The sequence below is a fragment of the Haliotis rubra genome, unplaced genomic scaffold (genome assembly GCF_003918875.1).
Source record: "Haliotis rubra isolate DU_JTF1 unplaced genomic scaffold, ASM391887v1 Scf207, whole genome shotgun sequence".
NCBI classification, from domain to species: domain Eukaryota; kingdom Metazoa; phylum Mollusca; class Gastropoda; order Lepetellida; family Haliotidae; genus Haliotis; species Haliotis rubra.
Window position 1 is genome coordinate 126,615 of NW_025766081.1, and position 24,763 is coordinate 151,377.

General features: G+C 39.7%; 1 protein-coding gene across 1 annotated transcript; it reads left to right on the plus strand.

Moving 5' to 3' along the window:
- The first annotated feature begins 513 nt into the window (after positions 1–513).
- Positions 514–23,580, plus strand: LOC124276199 (phospholipase ABHD3-like). Its single transcript, XM_046711854.1, has 10 exons — positions 514–831; positions 7,732–7,895; positions 11,158–11,276; positions 12,748–12,808; positions 14,289–14,334; positions 15,811–15,923; positions 18,069–18,242; positions 19,101–19,149; positions 19,937–20,102; positions 21,970–23,580. Exons 1-10 carry the CDS (start codon positions 739–741, stop codon positions 22,140–22,142), a joined length of 1,158 nt encoding a protein of 385 aa, XP_046567810.1. The 5' UTR covers positions 514–738; the 3' UTR covers positions 22,143–23,580.
- The last annotated feature ends 1,183 nt before the right edge of the window (positions 23,581–24,763 follow it).

Sequence of the window (24,763 nt, forward strand, 5' to 3'; positions counted from 1 at the left end):
TTTGTGTATAATAATATATTTATATAATAATGTACGACACATGATGTATAATCATTCTACATGAATATCTTAAAAAGAAATATTCTTTGGTGAATAAGTCCTATACATAGTTTTAGATAGTGAAAGATTGACATTGATCATTGTAGAAATTTGCAACATTTGTTAACTACGTTTGCGTAACAGATATCATTCCCTCTTTTGGGCTCCCCAATACGGACGAGTCCATTCTGTACCAAACAGGTACATTACTATAATATATGCCGTTCACATATATTTGCAAGTGCAGCTGAATATGTGAATTTATCTTTTGGGCACATTTACTCATACCCACTTTATGTTCTACTCTAAGGACTTAAGATAAGCGCGATTTTTTATTAAATGGTCATCTATTGAAAATGTGAAGATAATGGAAAATACCCATAATGTGAAACTAAAATAGCAGACGAACCGGTCATCGGTTAAAATAGTTCCCGATGAAAAGTAGGCGTGTCATGATTTGATGAATAAGAAAGCGACTCAGTTCCTAACAAAGGACTTAATCTCACCAGCAGATGTAATCCAGTGGCTTTGGGTCACGAGAATATTGCCAGTGTCATAACATACTACACTTAGATTCTAACGGGACCGTTGAATTGGAATATTATTTAACGGGGAACACAGTAACCTGCACCGCCCTCGCCGAGAGAAGTGGCAGGGGTTAGGACTGTCGGACAGGTCAGAAGAACTAAAGCCTGTAAAATGCTTACTATCTTTCGTGATAACCCATCTGCTTCACTCCTAGCAGCCTGTGGAGGAGTTTATTTCGTCTACTACATCTCTCGAATTGTCAAGGTGAATACTTTTCGTTTTTTCCGCATTCATGATGCGCCATCAATTTGTCAGAACTTCATTTTACCGATCGGGTGTAACCCCCGAGTTAGCCTAGCAACTGATCTGCCAAAGTTGAGATGATGGAAGTAATATTTGGACTTGTACAGGGTACTAGTGGAACTCACATGATTAGAATTTTGCTGTGATTAATGGCATTGTGAATGTTAGTGTAACCAAAGAGGAAATTCAGCTGATCCTATTTAGCAAGTCATTTGAATTTCATCATAACGGCCTAGCCTCGGTCAGACAGGCCCTGCAACTTTAATTGAATAGGTAATGCGAGATAGCAAACCTGCCGTCCGAGCTTTTGGATCAATTTCTCCCTCTCGTCCATATATTTTCTGTTTTTAAACTAATGTTCATATAATGATGTAAGACGGTTATAGGCCAGTCATATGATATATTTCATTCAATGCCGCTTCTAAATTCATCACACCATCATTTCAAAGACCTAATCATCTGGACTGGACAGTCAGTATCAGCAGCATTTGTGCAACATTAAAATTTTGTTGAGAGCCACAGTTTTTAAGACATCCTAAGCCACCTTCAAGTATGATCTCTCTGACAAGTTTTGTGTGCCAATTAAACATTGAAGAAATCTCTTAATATTTTGCAATGTTATCCACGTACGTCTTAAGCTGTCCCAAGAATGTTTCAAAATGGTGACACATAATTTGGACTCTTTTTATTTGAGTGGAGTATGATTTTAAACGTTTTTACTTTGTTAAGCTTGATGTAATAACCAATTCAGGAAGGATGTCCCATTTGTATTAAGAATGTAGATTGCCATTTTGAAGTCCAAAGTCCAATATCAAGAGTCCTAAAATCGCTGTGTAAAGCCAAGCCAAAAAGCGATTGTTTATTGACATGGACAAACCAGCTCATTTGTAGCTGGACACTTTACATAGACTAAACAAAACCAGCATCAGCTTTCATGCAATGCAGAAATATGTGCCCAGTATCATAAACATTTAACGGATGCAGAAAAAGGGATTCGTAGTCATAATATAATTGCACTAAATTCTCAAGAAGAAATAAAAAGTTATATTATATAATAATTACATCTGAAAGCACATTACGCTACACTATTTCATTACTTTACAGGAGTACCTTCAAATGTTCGGGACCAGTGAAGGTCCGGGTTAGAATATTGATCTTCAGTAACCCATGCTTGTCATAAGAGGCGACTAACGGGATCGGGTGGTCAGGCTCGCTGACGTGGTTGACACATGTCATCAGTTCCCACTTGTGCAGATCGATACTCATGCTGTCGATCACTGGATTGTCTGGTCCAGACTCGATTATTTACAGACCGCCGCCATATAGCTGGAATTTTGCTGAGTGCGGCGTGAAACTAAACTCATTCAAATGTTCGGTAAGGACCCTTAAAATAAGTAATTGGGGGCCTCTTGACTCTTAGCTAAGGGCAAGGTAAAACCCAGGAACATCTTATATTCTGGGCTGTGAGTTCATAGAACTGCCACTGGGCAATGTGGGCTCAAGCACATGGACAAGTTTCTTACTTGAATATGTATCTTTATTAGAAGTTTTTAGAGACCATATGTCATAAGATATGACAAGGAGTTACCAGTCAACATTATTTAGTTGACAGTTTGACATTTGAACAAAGGATAGGCGTACAGTTGTTTTGTTTCAAATTGAATTGCAACCATGCACTCTCCTACCCAGAGTTCCCTGCGGCAAGCCAGCATAGTACCTCTGCCACAGGCCAGGAAAATGTGACGATTCGTCACATCTTGCACCGTCCATTCAATATAATGTACAGATTTCTTTTACTCTTTTATTTTTGACGAGTCTACACATCTAACTAAACATCTTTAATAGAATGAATTAGTTTCACTGAGAAAATATCCAAAAACATGAAACACTATTTCGATTTGCGTAGCAATCCTTTGTTTACATAGGTTGTACGGCTCCACGTGCTGTCATCGAGGCCGACGGAGAGCAAACGATGCAGCCAGTTTGATATCTAAATATGTACTGTAATAGACCTAACTGTTGCAGTTGTGGAAGAATATATATGTAACAATGTAAAACATTATGAAAAGAGCGCCGAAGAGCTTTCGTGAGTCCAGTCTCTTCTTATCATGAATATGCGCGTTTGATTACAAACAAGAGAAAAGTCCGGTCACGTGATATGCAAATTAGCCTGTGGCAGTGATGTTATGTTAAGTCATCACTGCGCCGGAGTGTGGCAACCATGCTGAATAACAATTTCTGTTTTATCAGGCGATATTATTTGGGCTGACTAAGTGTGTGAAATAAAACAATTTGCCAGGCTACCATTACTTCAGAGGCCTTGACTAACTTCTTCCAAAAGCATGTCTAAAAAAATTGCAGCTTTTGGGGACAAATAAACCAACACATGAATTTTTTGCAAGCCAAAAGAACCAGTACAATTTGAAACTGTGGTCCTGACATGAGATTTATCTGCCATGAGCATATAAGTGCAGGCGTTCATTTGAAACACTGATGCCGCTAGTATGACCTTTCTATGTTTTTAACAGAGCCTTGGAAATACATTATGCTCCAATTTCCTGATCGACCCTAACTTAAAGTGCATATCCTAACTTTTAACAGTTGCATTCATTGTTTGCTACAAAACAACGTATTCACAAGTTATATATATTCTCTGTATATCAGAAAATATAATTAAAGGGAATGCAGGGTTTTTGCCAAAAGCACCCACCAGTCCACGGAATTGTGAAAGTAAATCTAACATGGCTATTCGTAAGCCCGTTAATTATATTTCCCACAAACAGTTTGTATTACTTGAAGAGTTAATTTATAGCATGTTATATTTACTTGTGTATCAAGTGTAGTTTGGAAATATATTTTCAAGTTCTGGAACTCTTGCTGTTAGGTACTACCCAATACTGGGCAGATCTTTCTTATGGAAAATATTTATTCTTGCCCAAGATGAGTGTTCATTGTCTTGAGTGAAAATGTCAATCATGTATCAAATACTTTGCTTATGAAACTGAATTTTATTCATAGTTCCATCTACAGGACATATGCTATGTAGTTCTTGACGGTCTTTCAAACATCAGAGCTACAGATAACATTTTGGGTCATTGAGTTATGTACTCATCTCTGTTCATCTCAATTTGGTGTCCTAATTTTCCTTTGAGTAACCAAATAAATTGTACACACCTCACTCAAACTCAATTGGGTATTTTTTCATTTTCCATTAATTGTAAAAATATTATGTTTAGATGTTATTTATATTTGATCTGTAATATAGAAACGATAAGAAAGACTGCAAATTGCCTTGTTCATGTGTTGAAATAGAACCTCTCAATATACCTGTTAGTTTATCTATGCACCTGTACGCAAGCTATGGTTTGACATTTTTGTGTGTACGCATGTAAGATCTAATATATTGAGTATTTACAAAATTCACAACTTGTACACAATTAGACTTAATAAGAATTGAGTTTTCACATAAGTTTTGAGCAATTTTCGCAGATACGCAGCTTATCTGTACCTCTGAAACATAAACAGACTAGTACAGTGTTGAAAATATTGTAAACACCTTGTTGTATCCATGAGTGCACTGTCACGTGTCTACTTTATTGACTGATATGGATCACTCAAGGTAGTAAACAAAACCTTGTTGTCCTGTCTGTACGGCAGGTCAAGCAGATAAGTGTCACATGAGTGCAGTGCATATCAGTATCTTCAATCAACAGCTGAGGAGCGAATGTTGCTGAGTTTTTAAAGGCACAATGTCACACATTTTCGACAATATTTTGGCCTATATTATATATATTGGGGCATATGCACTTACTTTAGCTTCCTATTGCTGCAATAAAATACTTATTATCCCTTACGACTTGCCTGAAATTGATAATTGAAACTTCGAGGCGAACAGCTTCCAAACAGAGAACACTTGCCATATATGGAATGTTAACAATTGAAAGCTGTCGCACGCAGTGTTGTCAGTGTGTTAAATTTAATATTGTAATTGAAATCTTTTTTAAATAAATTATATGGTAGCTTCACTGGGGGCTGATAGTTAGTATTATTGAGAGAAATACATTATATATTTTCAGAGAACTGTGGTGTGATATAGTGCCTTTAAGATTCAGCCTGATAAATAGTTTGTGGTTTGATACAATCGTGACAATAGCCCTTCAAACCAATGTTCAGTAGGTAGTGTAGTGATGTCAAGAGATGGTTAACTGGCGTAGCAATTGATACATCAGTCAGCAACTTAGCCGCTGGACCAGAGCCAGAGTCAAGTGAAATTTCTTCTGGTCCAGTAAGATCACATTATACCCCAGCTGTTGGTATTGTATTGTATCTCTCTCACACCTTGTGTTGCTCGTTTGGTGAGTTTTAGACCATTTGTATGTAGGGCTCGGCTTGTTGTTGATGACGATCAATTTGATGCAGTTTTATTATGACCCTCCTCCCATTTACACAGAGACCTTCCATGTTGGACTATAAGTGCAATTTTATGAATATTTAACAAGTTTGTCACTCATTTGAATAATTGTTGGACATTGTTGATTGGGTTTAATTTGAAGTACGCATGATAGCAGCCATGGACTGAAGTTCAGTAACAATTGATGAAGTTGCTTGATGGCCATGTGTTCACAGCCAGTAGTTTACAGCATGGCTAAATTATAGAACTGATCAATACTTTTTAATATGTTTTGATCCAAAATCACCTTGTTAAGTGAGTGTTGCTGCAGTTGTTAAGTGCAGGGTCTTGGTAAAGTTTCTATGAACTAAGGCTGTTACGATTCACTCGCATATTCGTTGAATCGAACCGTAGTCCTTCATGAATTCAATTCATTATTCGTGGTCACCAGAACCGAATATTCATGAATATTTACAATTTTTTTAAGGGAGTGTGTTTTACTTGAACCCTTATGTCCTTTTTCAAAATGAGATATGTAAGAATGCAATATGTACTAGCCTTGTAGTAGTGCAAGTCATGTGAGTTTGCCAAGGCCGCACATGGTGCTGTCAACTATAACTATTACATACCAAATTTGAGTGTCATGAGATGACTGGTTATTGCTGTGACAAATTAACACTGTCAACATGGGCAATCAATATTGTGCATCAATCACTTAACTACAATATTATATTCGTGAATAATTATTCGTATTCGTTACCCAATATTCGTGATACGTATCATATTCGCCACATAGTGTATTCGTTGCAGCCCTACTGTGAACTGCTTGAAGTCATGTCATATATTTTTTTTAATTACTTTTCAGTATATATCTTAGAATATCTATTCATCATTGATTGACTGATGATTAGGGCTGGCTTTTGATGTAGCTTATAGAGATCAATACTCGTTTATCAATAAGTATCGGAGATGTAACTTTGAACAAGAATGCCCATAAAGGTCTGAAAAAGTATATTTCATACCACTGGTCGGTTCGTAACATGTTTATGCATGGGTTACTTGCAAAACAGCATCCTGAACATAATTTAGAAGCAGCCCATGAATAAAAACTTAACTTTGTGTATTCGGTGAGTAAATTAAAACTTTATTTTATTACAGAAATTTATATCCAATATTATCAATGACACTGTTTTCCTATCAATAATAATCATTACTAATTTTTCCTATCGACGATATTTCCAATTATCAATCTATTCAGCCAGCTCTGCTGATTATGTCAATTATTGATCACAAGTATAGAGGTTTGTTTCTATAGCAGATTGCAACATGGCATTACTGCCTCTGATTTCAGATTGTCAGATCGTCAAGTCACGTTGTATTTTATAGGACAATTGTAAACTGCACACATTCACGTACACCATGCACCATACAGGCAGGTATTTAAAATTTTAGTCCTCAGTTCAGATGCATTGATGACCAAAATCGATAGCCAGGAAGAGTGCTGATGCGATAGAAAAATTATGTAGTTTTATGTTTGTACAAGAATATGCTATGCTTATAAATTTCCAAATAGCAGGGACATTTTTTGCATTTAGCAGCATTTTCTTGCAGTCTAAGTAAACTTAGGCTCAGTATTATTCGTTACACTGCTAATAGTGCTATACTAAATCTAACAAACCCTAGTAGAAGGTCGCGTCAGCTAACCCTTGAGCGACCTATGACCGTCCAATCAAACGCGAGATGGCCGAATGGTTTTAACCAATCAGACAACGACTACGTGTTAGGGTTCGGCAGGACTTACAAAACGGTTTTCTGGATTTTCTCTTCACTGGTCGCTGACACTGATCTATCAACAAACGAAAATCCCCATAAAACACAGATATATGATCTGCAGTATATATGCTTAGGGGTTTCTAATGACATGGTTACTATTAGCTTATATTTCCGCAAGATGACATCCTTGAATATTGACAAAAACGCTATTTTCAGCGACTGTTTACTCATTGCGTCCTCCATGTGTATCACTCGGAAATAGCATTCAGAATGGTTCGAGTTTTTTAGGTATAAGTTCAAATGGTATGTGCGAATGTTAACTTTTGCGATTTGGTAAGCTGTGTTCTGTCAAAAGGTCAGTCCAAAAGGTTAGCTGACGCAACCTTCTACTAGGGTTTGTTAGGCTCAGTATAGCAGTGTAACGAATAATACTCAGCCTAAGTTTACTTAGACTGCTGAGTGCATTTCCTTGCTGACCAACACATCATGTTTTAGAACTTATGACTTCTACCTGTTACGGGTTGGTGGGGTAGGCTAGTGGTTAAAGCTTTCGCTCGTCTCATCGAAGACCCGAGTTCAATTTCCCACATGGGTGCAATGTGTGAAGCCCATTTCTGGTGTCCCCTGCTGTGATATTGCTGGAATATTGCTAAAAGTGGCGTAAAACTAAACTCACTCACTCACTCTACCTGTTACAGAAACCTTTAATAGCTTGCCAGGATCAACGGTTTTTAAAGTTTCTGAAGAATCACTGCCCGGTTATATCTGAGAAGTACTGGCCAACATGGTGGTGTTCCGAGTCCAGGCTCCAGACAATCTTCCGTGCCATCCTCCAGTCCTCACCCCCTCTCACATACAACAGGTATGATGTTTATTTATTATTATTATCATTATATTTATACAGCGCTATAGTCCATCACATCTACATGCAAGCTCAGAGCGCTTTGTTTTCCCTTGATCATTGGATGTCCATCTCAATGGCACATCATATTTTCAATCTCAACTCCCTGGGGAGCATACAACTCTTGCAGCCACTAGGCACACCAAGTTAAGGTGGCTTTCCCATCCTTCCGAGGTACCCATTCACAGCTGGGTGGACTGGGACACATTGTCACAGTACTTTGTCCAAATTTTACTGCACGTTGCTGTACCTGCAACTAGGTGTTTGCACGTATTCACATCGCCACCATCTGGTCATGTACCAACGGATTCGTTGGTTCTTTTAAGTGCACAGGGTTGTGTACTGTACACTAGGGGTTGTTACAACGCTGAAAGAGTATGCACAAACAGTTGACTCCAAGGTTTTTACACCCGATCCCGGCACCTTAAACACGCTTGATCACCAGCCTGGCGCCTTTGACAGCTCACCCACCACGCCGCCTCTATTTAAGTGTAGGTTAGATAACATGGATGTTTTGGTCCTTCTGAAATGTGAAAGTTAGATGCTAAACTTTCTGCAAGTAACATTAATTTTGTCTCACTTGTATTTAAGCAACATTGCCTATTCCTGATTCAGAACAATATTTACATCCATTTGGTGATATTTCATATCTGGACAAGGTATACAAAGGTCAGGCTTGATAACTGTTGTCAACCTATGGAACATAGCCCAGTTGACATATTGTATCAACAACTCAACATTATCATACAATGGAGATACCAAACTACTAGTGGTGTTCCGATTAATTGAAATAATCGAAGATTGGTCGCATTGACCAAACGACCAAGCAATCGATCACATTTTCTCATAATCGAACATAAACGATTTTTGAACTGCTTTTTCAGTCTTTGAGTTACTTGACAATGGAACATATCATTGAAGTTGTCAGTGCCTGAAAATGTTTAATTCATAGAAAACTTACTTCACTAACTAAAAAGCAATGACTGAATATTTCTTGAAGACTCCAGAAAGTTTATGTTCATGATATATAAGTCATCACTTTAAAGTAGCAAGTTGCATCATGTTATACATATCTGGGTGCCGTTCCACTAACCGATCTTAGCCCTATGCCAATCGTAAACCCCTAAAATCCCAATCTTAGCGTGACGTTACGATCGGCATACCGTTCCACTAACCAATCTTACCTAAGTCAATCGTAAAGTTAAGATTCAAACTCTAAGTTGCTCATGACCAACTTAGGATAGCTAAAATCAATCGTAGAGAAACCAAAATGGTGGCTTTCCTATTCTATGTGAAAAATAAGAGCGAGCATTTCACCGTGAGCGTCCCCTAAAATCCCCCATGAAATGAATTTGTATATTTCTGTGATGTAAACAAACACTGCACTGAAGCCTTACAAATGTCAGGCCAGTCTGACCACTGTCGTCATGGGAACACAACCGAGCGAGTCGGTGTGACACATTTGTACAACAATATTGCAACGTCATGGTTAAGAATAAAGACAGCAGTGAAGTGAACAATGTTCTGAAGCAAAAAGATACAAATATGTTTGATTTCACTGCGCATATTTGGTGGGGGATTCTAAAGGCAAGCCGCGTGTGATTCAAGATTAAATTACATTTGTGACGTCATTCCATTGTCTGTTCGCTCCATTACTTTTCAGGAATGGAGCGATGTGTACCAGTTTCAAAATAAAACCTTCATTTTGTCATTTTGACATTTAATTTTGATAACAGAAATATTCCCAATACTTCGAATGTAATTTAAGTAGGGTAATATCCTCGTAACTCTCCATTCCTTAAAAATAATGTGCCTCGGCCCCTCCGGGGCCTCGGCTCCATTATTTTTAAGGAATGGAGAGTTACTCGGACATTACCCTCTACTTAAATTACATTTGTGACGTCATTCCATTGTCTGCTCGCTCCATTACTTTTCAGGAATGGAGCGATGTGTACCAGCTTCAAATTAAAGACTTCATTTTGTCATTTTGACATATAACTTTGATAACAGAAATATTCCCAATACTTTGAATGTAATTTAAGTAGGGTAATATCCTCGTAACTCTCCATTCCTTAAAAACAATGTGCCTCTCGCACGAAAGAGTCTCGGTCTAAGCTTGGATCGGATCGTAAGATCGGGACCGGCTACGATCGGCCTAAGATCGGTTAGTGGAACAGGTTTCACTTTTAGCTAAGACGATTGTAAAATTGGCGTAACTTGCTAAGATTGATCTTAGATAAGATCGGTTAGTGGAACGGCACCCTGCAATAACAACCTGGATAGGAAACTCTGAAAAATGACGCTAACCGATGGTTGTTCGTTGGTAATGAAGCAATCATCAATTGTGAGATTTCAACCAATTCCCAACACTACAAACTACAATATATGATCAGCTTGTGCATGTGTCTTGAGTGGTGGAGCCTCAGGAGAAACAGAAAGTTTCAGCAGAGGTCTTAGTCGCGTTTCTTTATTGTTTATTGTTCCTCAGTGACATTTTTATTTCTTCCTAGTTACCATCACAACCGTTTGTGATGGTTTATGCCATATTTGTCAGTCTGACATGCTGTTAGAGATCATACTGTTAAATGGAAGTTGTTTTCTGTAGTGTTCTACTTTTTTAAAATGTTATAAATTTGAACATTATTTAGGGTCTGTTCATGCATTATACTCATTATTCATAACTTATTGTTGCATGAAATGGGGTGAGCGGGCCGGCAAAAGGGGATACCACCAGTCCCAACGCTCCCTGGGGCGGCGGGGTAGCCTAGTGGTTAAAGCGTTGGCTCGTCACGCCGAAGATCCGGGTTCGATTCCCCACATGGGCACAATGTGTGAAGCCCATTTCTGGTGTCCCCCGCCGTGATATTGCTGGAATATTGCTAAAAGCGGCGTAAAACTAAACTCAGTCAGTCAGTCAGTCAGCCCAACGCTCCCTATAATAAATGACCCCTTATTGAAGTTTTGCCATTGTGCCCCTAACATTAACTTCAAGGAATTCTGCAGTGTAGCAGAACATTTTCCCATGGGTGAATAAATGTTTTCTGATTATTCGACCATATTCTTTCCCTGCTCTTGTTGCGAATGCACATGTCAGGAAAAGGGTCATTGCTCATCAAAAGTTTTATGTGTGAGACTGCGACCAAGGTGACTTGAACTGCTATTCAGACATGCATTAAAGGTGAAAATACTGAAATGGTTGAGTGGTTATATTCATCTGTTTCAGTGAGATCATTGACACCCCTGATGGAGGACAGATCAAACTGGACTGGGCGGAGAATACTGGGGACCATCGCTATGACGACAACCTCCGACCAACCGTCCTCATTCTACCTGGATTAACAGGTAACAAATCCATCTCTATGGGATGATGATGATGACAGCAGGGTGTACATGTGGCCCAGTCAGTTGGGTGCACTATTAATCCATGTAGATGTATTTACTGAATACATTTTGTGTCATGTCTGGTGTCTCCCACTGTGATATTGCTAGAACATTGCTAAAAGCTGCTTACACCTAATTCACTCACACACTATTTTATATGCTTGAGTTGGCAGACTATAGCAATTTAATTATTGTGATCAGTCACTTTTGGAACTTTGAAGTTATATATTCTTTTTTAAAGGCATCAAGGAGAGACTGTTCAGAGACGACAAGACTTTATGGATGATCGACTTCTTTATTTTCACAACAGTGACATTTCAGTATAGATTCTTATGCCGTTTTCAAGTATATCTGTCTGTATAAGAATCTATACCGAAACGTCGCTGTTGTGAAATTAAAGAAGTCGATCATCCATACAGTTTTGTCATCTCTATACCACCAACTTCTAGAATGCCACTCAAACAGAGACTGTTCAGACAAATATACTGTTTGATGTTATTTACCTTGTTTAATGACGTTCCAGTCAGCCAAATCATTAATGGCATGTTTTCTATTAAGGTGTTTGTTTATGGTATTTCTATTCCACTGGGACGACACTGGGACGACAATACACCCTTACAGTGATAGTGATAAGTGACATAGACTATGGTGTACAGTAGGGATGTCACGATACATAAGTTTCATGAATCGATACGTATCACGATACCCATGTCACGATTCGATATGTATCACGATACCTATTATTCGCGGCATTATTGCATAAATTTAGTTACATTTTGAACATTAGTATTTCATGTTTTATAATTGTCCATGAAAAGATCAACCTTTTTTATTCTCAGAGATTATAAAGTTCTAATTTCCCATCTTTGTGCATGAAAAATAATCATTTATAACTCTCATAACATAAAAAAACATGATACAATTGCAAAATGTAAATGATACATAAACATATTTAAACTGATACTTTCAAAACTAAATATCGATAGAGTTTTGATCGATATGCAATTTTTTCAATGTGTGACACAGGACACTGTACAGATAATTCAGGACTTTACAGTACTGTCATGACTGCAAGAATAGCTCAGCTTCATTTGTCCTGGACCCAGGAACTAACTCAGGAACTATGTTATCAGCAAATACAGGATTTCCTGTTATGTGCAGTGGCATTAAAACTTGCCACACCCATGTTAAACTGTGAGAGTGCCACTGATAAACACTAAAACAGTTCGATAGGATATAAAATATGTTTTGATTCCTCTGAGTTGGTCAGATATATCACATTTTCCAATAAATTAATCATAGCGAGTCTTGTTTTAATAACAGAAGTCATGACACCAGGGCACATTGAAAATATTTCATCCGTGCCATTTTTATTTTCCATGCCATGGCACACAAACTGACTACTATTTTGATCCCTGATATATAATTTCAGGAAGCAGCAATGAGCCATATATCCTCCACATGGTGCATGATGCCATTGACCTTGGCTACAGGTGGGTATCCAATAGTGTTTGGAATTGGTTAAAATCTCATAATTGATGATTGGTTCATTACAACCGATCAATCATCGAAAATAATTGGTTAGCGTCATTTATCAAATTTTCCTGGTTATGTTTGTTAATGCACAAAGAATAAAGGGTGGGGTGTCAGCAATTTTGTACATAAAAATATGTTTAATATCATAGCTTAAAAATTATGGGAAGGGGGAAATTGATTTTGTACATGACATAATGGCTGTCACTTACTTTGTACATAAACTTTGGGGGTACATAAATTTTGGGGGTCATTCACATTGTACATAAATTTTGGGGGTCATTCACATTGTACATGCATGTACAATGAATGACCCCTAAAATTTATGTACAAAGTAAGTGACAGCCCGCCCCCACATGTCATGTACAAAATCAATTTTACCCCCCAAATAATAATTTTAAGCTATAATATTAAACATATTTTTATGTACAAAATTGCTGAAACACACCTAGTACATGTGTACAAAATTGATGAACCCCTAGTTCCCCAGAACAAAATGGTTGGGGACCCCACCCCACCCACCCACCCAAAGTTAAAATCATCATCACCCCCCTAGCCATAAATTATGAACGGTCCCATTTGTATTTGATCTGTCATATGAAAAACAGTAAGAAAGACTGCAAGTTGCCAAGTTCATGTACGGAAATAGAATCTCTCAATATACCTCAGTTATTTTGTCTGTCCTCGGTAATCTCTATCACATTTTTGTGAGTACACATGTAAGATCAAATTTATTGAGTATTTACAAAAATTCAAGCGTACTTGTACGCAATAGACTTATTAGGAATTGAGTTTTCACATAAATATTTGCGTAATTTATGCAGATACACAGCTTATCTGTACCTCTGAGTACTTAAAGTCAAGGGGAGATCACTCCCACTTTCTTTTTGTATTCACAGCCTGTGATAAGAAAAGGTCATGGTCATAGGGACAGCATGCAATTGTTTTGCTGGTGTTTCTTGCATAACATTTTGAATGGAATGATTGTTTGCTATCAGCTGTTATGCATGTGTCAGGTTCGTAAATACAGTGTTTGAGGCAGGTTTTCTAGGGTCTGTTGTTTGCATTTTGAAAGTACAAGTGGAAACCACTCAGTTTTGTAGTGAGAAATGCTACAGCAGACATATTAAGCCGACCTGTTTTGTCCACATGCCATCTGTTGTCTGCTGTCTTTCCTGATGTAATCTCCAAGAACAGGCCTGGCCCTGTCTGAACTTTCATCAGAAACTAACGATAATTTAGCACTAAGATGGCTAAAATATATACTTTATAGCTTCAGTCTGTTTTAAAATGACACCTTTATGACAATCCTAGTGCAAGGATAACTTCATGAAAGGACTGTCTGGTGCTCGGGAACCCTCATGATGCTTTTAAGAACAGTGGGAATATGCTGTATGATTACCATGCTAGATTGACAATATTGATGCTGTTTACTTATAGGTGTGTGGTGTTCAATAACCGAGGCAATGGAGGTGCACAGTTACTGGTAAGTATATACACACTGCTGTGAGTCAGTCTTTGGAAGTCCATGTACATTATTGAAGATGACATGGTTCCCTGTGCCTTAAAGCACACTTAGAAATGAAACTTTGAGATAGTTATACCTTGCTCAGGTGTTGAAAAATACCATTTCCCGACGCCCGGGTTGAATGAAATTCTCCGGTCACTCAAATAAATATCCGCATTAAACTTTACACAGGTACAGTACTGCCAAACTACTGAAAATTTTTGATGTATCTATTTTGATGGTGAAATAAAAATGCAATCGTCTGTTATTTATAATTGATAACAATTATTTGCAAAAGAAACCAAATTGTTAATTGTGGTCAAGTGAAATTAATATTTGGTCAAGTAGATTTTGAAAGTTTGCTGGACCTGTGTCCTGTACCTGATTTTATTATGGTAGTCCTGAAATAATGGGAAATGACATATGGAAACTGGTGCGCATGCTAACATGCTTGATGCACAGTAGTGCTGGGAATTGGTAAAAATCTCATAATTGATGATTGGTTCATTACAACCTACCAATCATCGAAAATAATTGGTAAGCATCATTTATGAAATTTTCCAGATTATTTTTGTTAATGGACAAAAAAATACAGAAAAAAAACGTAGTTCTTTGGTGTTTTTTGCAAATTACACAAAATGCATTTGCAAATTTCACATCTTTAAAGGATGACTAGTAGGTTAGGAACATTAATTTCTTGGAGTCTTGAAGATAAATTCAATCATGACTTGGAACGAGCTTGTAGTGGTCATGAAATGTAACAGACAAAACCAACCTTGTGAAAATTATTGTTAATGCAAACAAGTGTTCCAGAATTGTTTATGTTCGATTATGAGAAAACATGATCGACTGCTTGGTCGTTTAGTGACTGCGACCAATCTTCGATTATTTCAATTAATCGGACCACCACTAATGCACAGTGTATGGTTCACAAAATACATCTTATATTTCTCAGTGTAAGCTAAAGGGGATGTGTTACTGCTTATCATCTACATGATACATGTTGGTATCTCAAAATGTATATTCGCCAAATTTCTATGAAGGTCAAAGTTGATTTTCTGCTTGGCTTCAACTAAGGTTCAACTAAATATGTTTGTTGGGGGTCCTCTGGCACACTCCCCCCAAAAATACATATCTGTCCCTGGGATCATGTGAGGTAATACAGGTGGTTCAGCGGTGTAGGGTGTGCCCTGGTACACTGTTTAAATCCCAGCTCCCTGCCAGTCTTGTTCCTTGTCTGTCAATCAATCAATCAATCAATCAATCAATCAATTGGGGTGACACCAACACTGCATCATTTAACACATCACAATGTTTCAGGCACACTACAGTACATGTGTAAGCAAAGGAGATGTTTGATAAAATGCTCAGAGGACATGAAAATGGGGTTAATTATATAAGCATTTACAAGTCATTGTGCTTCTCACCCACTAATACCACTGACCTTTGTGACAGACGCCACGGACATACTGCGCAGCTGACACAGAGGACATAGAGCTGGTGGTCAGCCACATCAAGATCACACACCCTGATGCCCCCGTCATGGGGGTCGGAATCTCGCTGGGCGGGTATGTATGTGGGGGAGAACAGTGTCATGGGGTCGGGATCTCACTGGGTGGGTATGTATGTGGGGAGAACAGTGTCATGGGGATCGGGATCTCACTGGGTGGGTATGTATGTGGGGAGAACAGTGTCATGGGGTCGGGATCTCACTGGGTGGGTATGTATGTGGGGAGAACAGTGTCATGGGGGTCGGGGATCTCACTGGGGAGGTATGTATGTGGGGAGAACAGTGTCATGGGATCGGGGATCTCACTGGGTGGGTATGTATGTGGGGAGAACAGTGTCATGGGATAGGGATCTCACTGGGTGGGTATGTATGTGGGGGAGAACAGTGTCATGGGATGGGATCTCACTGGGTGGGTATGTATGTGGGGGAGAACAGTGTCATGGGATCGGGATCTCACTGGGTGGGTATGTATGTGGGGAGAACAGTGTCATGGGGGTCGGGATCTCACTGGGTGGGTATGTATGTAGGGAGAACAGTGTCATGGGATCGGGATCTCACTGGGTGGGTATGTATGTTGGGAGAACAGTGTCATGGGATCGGGATCTCACTGGGTGGGTATGTAAGTGGGGGAGAACAGTGTCATGGGGATTGAGATCTCACTGGGTGGGTATGTATGTTGGGAGAACAGTGTCATGGGGTCAGGATCTCACTGGGTGGGTATGTATGTGGGGGAGAACAGTGTCATGGGATCGGGATCTCACTGGGTGGGTATGTATGTGGGGGAGAACAGTGTCATGGGGGTCAGGATCTCACTGGGTGGGTATGTATGTGGGGAGAACAGTGTCATGGGATTGGGATCTCACTGGGTGGGTATGTATGTGGGGGAGAACAGTGTCATGGGGTCCGGGATCTCACTGGGTGGGTATGTATGTGGGGAGAACAGTGTCATGGGATCCCGGGGATCTCACTGGGTGGGTATGTATGTGGGGGAGAACAGTGTCATGGGGTCCGTATCTCACTGGGCGGGTATGTATGTGGGGGAGAACAGTGTCATGGGGTCGGTATCTCACTGGGTGGGTATGTATGTGGGGGAGAACAGTGTCATGGGGATTGAGATCTCACTGTGTGGGTATGTATGTATGTGTTAGTTATTCACTAATTTGAAGCAAAGTGAATAAAACGTGTTGAGTAATATTGCAGCCAATCTTTCCCACACACAAATATTCACATTCTTATCAAGGGACAGTCAGGTAGCCTAGTGGTTAAAGGATCACTTCTCATGCTTAAGACCCAGGTTCCAATCCCCATCTGGGTACAATGTGGGAAGCCTGTTTCTGGTGTCCCCCTGCCGTGATGTTGCTAAAACCATAATCATTCACCCACTTTCCTATATGAGCTCCATAAGTCTCATCTCCCTTTTGTCAGTAAGTCACATTTCCTTAACATGATGGGGGTGGGGGGCAGCCTAGTGGTTAAAGCATTCACTCGTCATGCCGAAGACCTGGGTTCGATCACGCCCCAAATGAGTACAATGTCTTGAAGCCCATTTCTGAATTGTAAGCCCACCATAATGTGCTGGAATATTACTAAAAAGCTGTATAAGACTAAATTCTCTGACTTAGATAACAGAGGCTCAGATAAGCTGCGATATCCGGGTAAAAAAATCATAGATGCAGCATTGAAAAATAATTGTGGCGTACCAATTACACATTTAAAATGTTAGATACATAAAAGTTTAAAACAAATGCGCACTGAAAAACTCGAATATATTTATAAAAATCGCTTTGTGTAATGGAAACAGACATCGATTGCTATCAAGTTGTACTGTTAGTATAGGACAAGTGTTGTAATGTCAGTATAGGATGAGTGATTTTTTATGAAATAATTTCCATTATATTTAAGTTGGTTTTGATTAGGTATGACATAAGGCAGAACATACCTGCTTAGTAAACTTACTCAATGACGTAATACTTAGGTGAGTAAAGTGACTGAAATACGCACATATTTGAAAGCAGTGGGTAACGGAAAATGACAAACCCACTCAACATTCATAATACCCACTCCAAAAAAATACAGTGGGTACAGTACCCACATGAGCTAAATCTTATCTGGAGCTCTGCATTAACATAATCATGAGTAACAAGAGGCACACTGAGACAAGAACCACGACTTACACTGACATGTAGTCCTCCATTACTTGCAGAATGATCCTGTTCAACTACCTGGCCAAGCTGGGGAAGGATGCCCGTCTCATCGCGGGGATGTGTGTGTCAGTGGCATGGAATGTGTTCGAGTCCACATTGTCTCTGGAACAGCCACTGAACTGTTTCCTGTTCAACAAGCGTCTCGCAAGACTCCTCACTGACACTGTCAAGAAGTAAGCCCACGCTTGGTTGTGTTACTCATACTCTTTACTGTGTGGAGTTTACCAGTCAGGAATATCAGTCTTGGTATTATAGTAACATTATTGGACGATAGTTCACTGGCTGAAGTGTTTTCTCATCTCTGAAGACCCTTGAAGATCCGAGTTAGAATTGATCTTCAGCAACCCATGCTTGTCGTAAGAGCCGACTAACCGGATCGGGTGGTCAGACTCGCTGACTTGGTTGACACATGTCATCATATCCCAAATGGGTAGATCGATACTCATGCTGTTGATCACTGGATCGTCTGGTCCAGAACCGATTATTTAAAGACCGCAGCCATATAGTTCTAATATTGCTGAGTGCGGCATGAAACAATAATCCAACCAATCATCTCTCTAAAACCCCAGGTTTGATTCCATGAACTTGTACAAAACTTTGTCTTGGTTTTGCCAGTTAGTTCACTTCAACACTGTCAAGATGATACTACAATTTATGGGGATTTCTGTTGTTGCTCCAGCACTCTTTATTTTAATCTTTGAAAAATAACCCCAAGACTGAAAGTGAAAATGTTAGCTTAGATTGTTGGTTTACTGTTATATCTATAAAAGGTTAAATTTCATTTTTAAGAAATGAATGTTCAGCTGTAGAGCTCAAAATGTTTCATCATTCAAAGCCCAGAATAGAATCATTAGAATAGATCTTTTGTAATCTCACCAATTAACTTGTCTGTGTAACTTTTATGTGTATGTGTAAATATATTAACAACAACTATATGCCATTAAGTGTATCTCTGTTTGCTGCTTCACAGAGTAGACTTCACTATGTTATATTATTGAAGTGTCTTGAATGTAGATGCATATTCATTGCAGGAATATGAAGCTGTTTGAGAAGCACTACGACATGGAACACGTTCTGAAGGTGAGCTGATAAAGGGAGGTAACCCATGTCTTGAACATGAGCCCCAATTATAGGCTAGAGTGTTGTGTAAATGGCTGATTATGCATCATTGTACCCAAAATAGTTTTTCTGTGACAGGACTAATTACAAACTGGTTGCCATGAAGTAAGTTTGTTTGTTGGAGCAAGATGCCTAGAGTTTGTCGACAGTCACCACTCCTTCACATGAGCTCCTCATGCCAATGTGTATCACAAGATGTGTAAAATATTGAGGTAGTAATTCAACCTGTGGAGATTCCGAGAAGGTTAGAGCCTGTGTCAGGGTTTTTACCTTGGCTTATAAAAGTGGATCCCCATCAATAAATGTTTACGGGTCCTTCCTGGTAATTTGAGGGCCCAGTAAAGTGCTGAAATGGTAACTTCTTTGAGTGGCATTTAGAAGTTGGGAAGTACAATATAGAACACACTTTATGGATAACAACGTCGCACTCACTAATAAAAAGAAGTTGTTATCCATAAAGTGTGTTCTATATTGCTGAAATGGTGTTGTAGATCAGATATTTACTTCAGAGCCTGGATTGAATCAGTTATCATGTGCACAGTGGTCATGACTGATGGGTGAAATAACAACTCTCGATGCGTTGCAGGTTTGTTCTCGGTATTTTTGTGTGTCTCTCCTGACGTGGTATTTGGCGCTTTCAGCATCCATTCTCTACATTAGTCTGTACTGGATGTGCATTTGGGCGTCACGTAAAACTCATGTTTGTATGTATCTGATGAGGCAGTAATGTTGTCATGTCATTTTCCAGAGCAACACAATCCGAGACTTTGACGAGCGCTTCACGGCCAAGGTTTTTGGGTTCAAGTCTGTGGATGATTACTACAAGCAAGCCTCCCTCCATGACAAAGTCCACGCCCTCAAAGTTCCCGTCCTGTGTCTTAGCGCTGCTGATGATCCCTTTGCTCCCTTTCACAGTCAGTACCAATATATCTGCTACTTTCATGTGCAGATTTCATCCCTTTGATGCAGCAGAATCTGTTCTTCATGGGTTTGAATCTCGGATTTTGATTATTTTGATTTATCACCTGTCAGTACAGTACCACTTTCTGCACTAGGGGCTTCCCTTCCACACCTGCCAGGCAGGATCTGGAGCTTCAGCAACTCATGCTTGTTGAATGAGGCAACTAATGGGGTCAGCTGGTCAGTTCACTGAGTTGATTGATGCACATAATTGTAACCAGTTGTGAGGATAGACCAACATGATGTGAATCACTTGATTGTCTGGTCCAGACTCATTACTGACCGCCTTCAAATAGCTGGAACAACAAACAAACCAGTAGGAGGCATGTGTGTGGTCCATGTCCATCGTACAGTGATGTCCGTACACACCGTACAACTTCCTTCACTTGGGGCTCTCCTTCCACACAAAACCTGAAAAGATATGGGTCTTCCACAAGTCATGCTTGTTGAATGAGGCGACTTGCGTGATTTGGTGGTCAGTCCTGCTGACTTGGCATCTTGGCATAACATGCATGTCCACATCATGCTGCCACGTCTTCTTATAACTGTAATACTTCCAAAAAAAGTCATAAACCATATTCATTCACTCCCTCTCTCATTATTCTCCCGCACTTGGCCAGGGAAGATCTCGACTTGTCATAAGAGGCGACTCTCCTTGTTATAAGAGGCGAACTTCTGGCAAATATGTTATCAGGCTTCCTGACTTGGTGGATGTGTCTCAGCGTACCCCAGATGTGTACATCAATGCTCATGATGTCAATCACTGGATTGCACGACTGGATTATGTACAGACCTGCTTTCATGCCGACTGCGGCATTTAAACACAAACACTACCTTCCTCACTACCTCACTCACCGCCTCCGTGGTGTAGTGGTTAGAGCGTCCGCCCGGAGAGCGGAAGGTCACGGGTTCGATCCCCGACCGCATCATACCAAAAGACGTTAAAATGTGGTACTTGTTGGTCCCTGCCTGGCGCTCGGCATTAATGGGTACAACAACGACTGGTCGGCTCGGAGTCAGTATAATGTGTCTGAGTGGAGTATTCATGCTTCACTGCGGCATGGTATCTCAGTGGGCTAGCACTATAAAACCAGCTTCAGTCTGGGCTAGTACAAGCAGCCGCACATACACATACACACGCATGCACGTCGTCATATGAGCGAAATATTCTCAAGCACGACGTTAAACCCAATTCCACCACCACCACCACTACCTCACCTCTACTCACGCTACATAGCACCCACTCTACCTCACTCACACCTCACTGATTACCTCCACTACCTCACTCATTAACTACCTCACTGATTACCTAACTCACTACCTCACTGATTACCTAACTCACTACCTCACTTGGGGTGGTGGGGTAACTGAGTGGTTAAAACAGTTGCTCTTCATGCCAAAGACCCAGGTTTGTTTCCCTACATGGGTACAATGAGAAGCCCATTTCTGGTAGTTCCCGCCTTGATATTGCTGGGATATTGCTAAGTGGTGTAAAATCCAACTCACTCTCTACCTCACTCACAACCTGTGACACATGAAATCCGGGTTAGAATTGATCTTCAGTAACCCATGCTTGTCATAAGAGGTGACTAATCGGATCGGGTGGTCAGGCTCGCTGACTTGATTGACACTTGTCAATCTATGCCAGTTGTGTTGATTAATGCTCATGTTGTTGATCACTTGATTATCTGGTCCAGGTGCAAATATTTACTGACGGCCGCAATATAGCTGGAATATTGCTGAGTGCGGTGTAAAACTAAACCCACTCACTCACTCACAATCAGTTCTTCTCTGCTTCAGATGATTATTCTTCAATTTCAGCTATTCCACTGAAGGATGCTGAGAAAAACGACAACATTGCAATTGTTGTTCCATCCTGTGGTGGCCATATTGGATTTCTAGAGGGCTGGTTCCCTCGCCACAAAACCTATATGTATCGCTGGTTCGCTCAGTTTGTGGATGCTGTCTTCAAACACGGTGTAAAGAATGAATAGATGCAGTCAACGAGATGCAGATGAGTGAAGAGATCACAGGTCATCACAACAAGTAATTGGTAACACAGGGTCAATAATATTTACATCTCTTTGTTAAACATGTCTGCCATCTTTAGATCATGATCTTCAATAACTTATTATGGGCCCTCTGCACAAGCTTTTTATAACAAAGTTACTAAGATTTCATTTTGTTAATATCCAATACTCACACTGAAACAGCTGTGCTTTTTAAACATTGGTATGTTTAGCACTGATCTATTTTCAAAGTCTGTAAACAAACTACAAATGTTTCAAGAAAGACTTATTTCAATTGAAAAATTCCTTGAATTGATGGTGTTGATAGGGCATCCAAATTATTGGCAGGGGTGAACTAAATATTTCTTTTATAATTGATTCCCAGTTATTTGAAGCAGAAAGATCACAAGACACTTGTAATATTTCACTTGATCTCAATTTCTGTGTAAATTGTGCTGCTCTGGTCAGAGTGGCTGTTGAAGTCGTGACGTTTGTCTTCTGACCTGTAGAAGACCAGCCCATGAAGAAGTTAAATGTCTAATGTAGTCAATCCCTTGCCACTTAATGTGAGAGTTGACTGCAGGTTTTTGTACAGAAAGAACTAGTCTTAAACTGTTGTTTTGGGGCTTCAACTTACCAAATCCTGGTACTACATCTCACATAATATGATACCTGTACTTCAGAACAAGACAGTGATGGTGGACATTGCTCTGGGCTCACATAACCTTGGTTCAATGTGACAAAGTGGTAGCACTACAGCTCTTAAGTGTTAACTAAGGGTTCGTTGAAGTATTGTTGGTATGACATTCGTACAGCTAAGTTCACTTTGAGACGCAAGCCTATGAGGTGCCTCTGACCCAGTTATGGTCTGTAGTTCCAGAGTTGTATATTTGGTCCATCTCGACAGATATTTCTCAGAGACAATACAATGGTGGTGATTATGCAACAAGTCCTTGTACTAGCACTCACCAGTTCCTCAGTAGTTTTAGTATGTTTTTTATTTCATGTAAGTTCGGTCCCACCAAGAACAATCTTAAGTTTTTGTGCAATAATCTCTTACTGATAGTCTTCATTCATTGACTGAAGCACCATCTTACTGTTAATATTTTTCTGTGTCACTTTTTGATCCTCAGAAATAGCACATAATTGTACTTGAAGCTTGTGTCAAGTTTAATTCTTCACACATTTCTTCTATCTTAATGATACTGTCTTAAAAGACTTTTACTAACTGTCTCCTGTCTGATACTGCTGTGCGTGTGGACTCACATCTGTTGGGACTCACGTCTGTGTGGACTCACATCTGTGTGGACTCACGTCTGTGTGGACTCAAATCTGTATGGACTCACATCTATGGGGACTCACATCTGTGGGGACTCACATCTGTCGGGACTCACGTCTGTGTGTACTGGACTCTGTATGGACTCACATCTGTGGGGACTCACATCTGTGGACTCACGTCTGTGTGGACTCAAATCTGACTCAAATCTGTGGGCCTCACGCCTGTGTGGACTCAAATCTGTCAGGACTCACATCTGTGGGGACTCACATCTGTGTCCATATGCAAATAGCTTTGGTAGCTGTCAGGACAAGGCTGAAGTGATTGACTTGTCGTATTGTCAATTGTATCTCAGTAGACACATGAAACACCAAACCTTTCACAGTAAGTGTTATATTATCAGGCAGACTATTCACAGGTACCTATTTCCAGTCAGTACTGCACAAAATAATTGCAGAGCTTAGGTCATCGTAAGTCCCCTACTTTAACATAGGCTTATGGTAGCCATAGCGCTAAGTGCAACGGGGCCCAGTGCATCATTTGCAACGTGTTTTTGTCTTGTGCAACAAGGTTATAACCTAAGGTTGCACAATGTGCAGGTAGAGTTTCTTTTCTTAAATTGAGCCCTGACAACAATGTCATAGATCAGGGCCTCCTTTCACAAAACACTAAGGTGATCGTAAGTCACTAAGGTAACCTTAGTGCAATGTTAAAGAATGGGAGTTAAGGTTAACCTTAGTAAAGGTTGCGTCGTGAAAGGAGCCCCTGGAATATTACCACATGATCAGCAAACATGCCAGACCAAGTTATGTGAATCACTCTATGACCTCATAACCTAATACTTGACCTCACCAGCACAATGTGATGCATCTGATCTTCAGTGAATCACTACAGCTCTTTGCCTGACAGTAGTACTGACATGTAGTTTTAACTTACAACTTCTGTTGGCAACTATTCACAAAATCTTCACTAGACAGATGGCAAGCTTTTCAACAGTACACTTACATTTGATCCACATATAAATTCTTTCACCTGTGCATGTTTTCCAACAAAGAATTTCACCCAGTGTCAAGATTCTGGTTAATCTGAATTCGTGGGCTTCTTTCATTATCTGGATATTGAAGTATCTGACTGAGGTGGTGGATATAGTGTCCGAATAGTGTTTCGTGGGTCACTCTCTAGGGACCACAAACTTGATGACGATGCAATTTTACAACTAACAATGAAAACTTACTGTTTTTGTTATTTACAGGTTTATTTGTTCTTTGTGTGTATAAATTTTGGAACAATTATATATTTAACAAAGATGTTTTTGATTTATGTTGAGTGT

What these genes read in the sequence shown, in the direction of transcription:
- LOC124276199 (XM_046711854.1), top strand. Translation starts at nt 739, where the DNA reads ATGCTTACTATCTTTCGTGATAACCCATCTGCTTCACTCCTAGCAGCC. An exon ending in ATGGAGGTGCACAGTTACTG is followed by an intron (nt 14,335 to 15,810) that starts GTAAGTATATAC and finishes CCTTTGTGACAG; the next exon opens with ACGCCACGGACATACTGCGC. An exon ending in CTCACTGACACTGTCAAGAA is followed by an intron (nt 18,243 to 19,100) that starts GTAAGCCCACGC and finishes TATTCATTGCAG; the next exon opens with GAATATGAAGCTGTTTGAGA.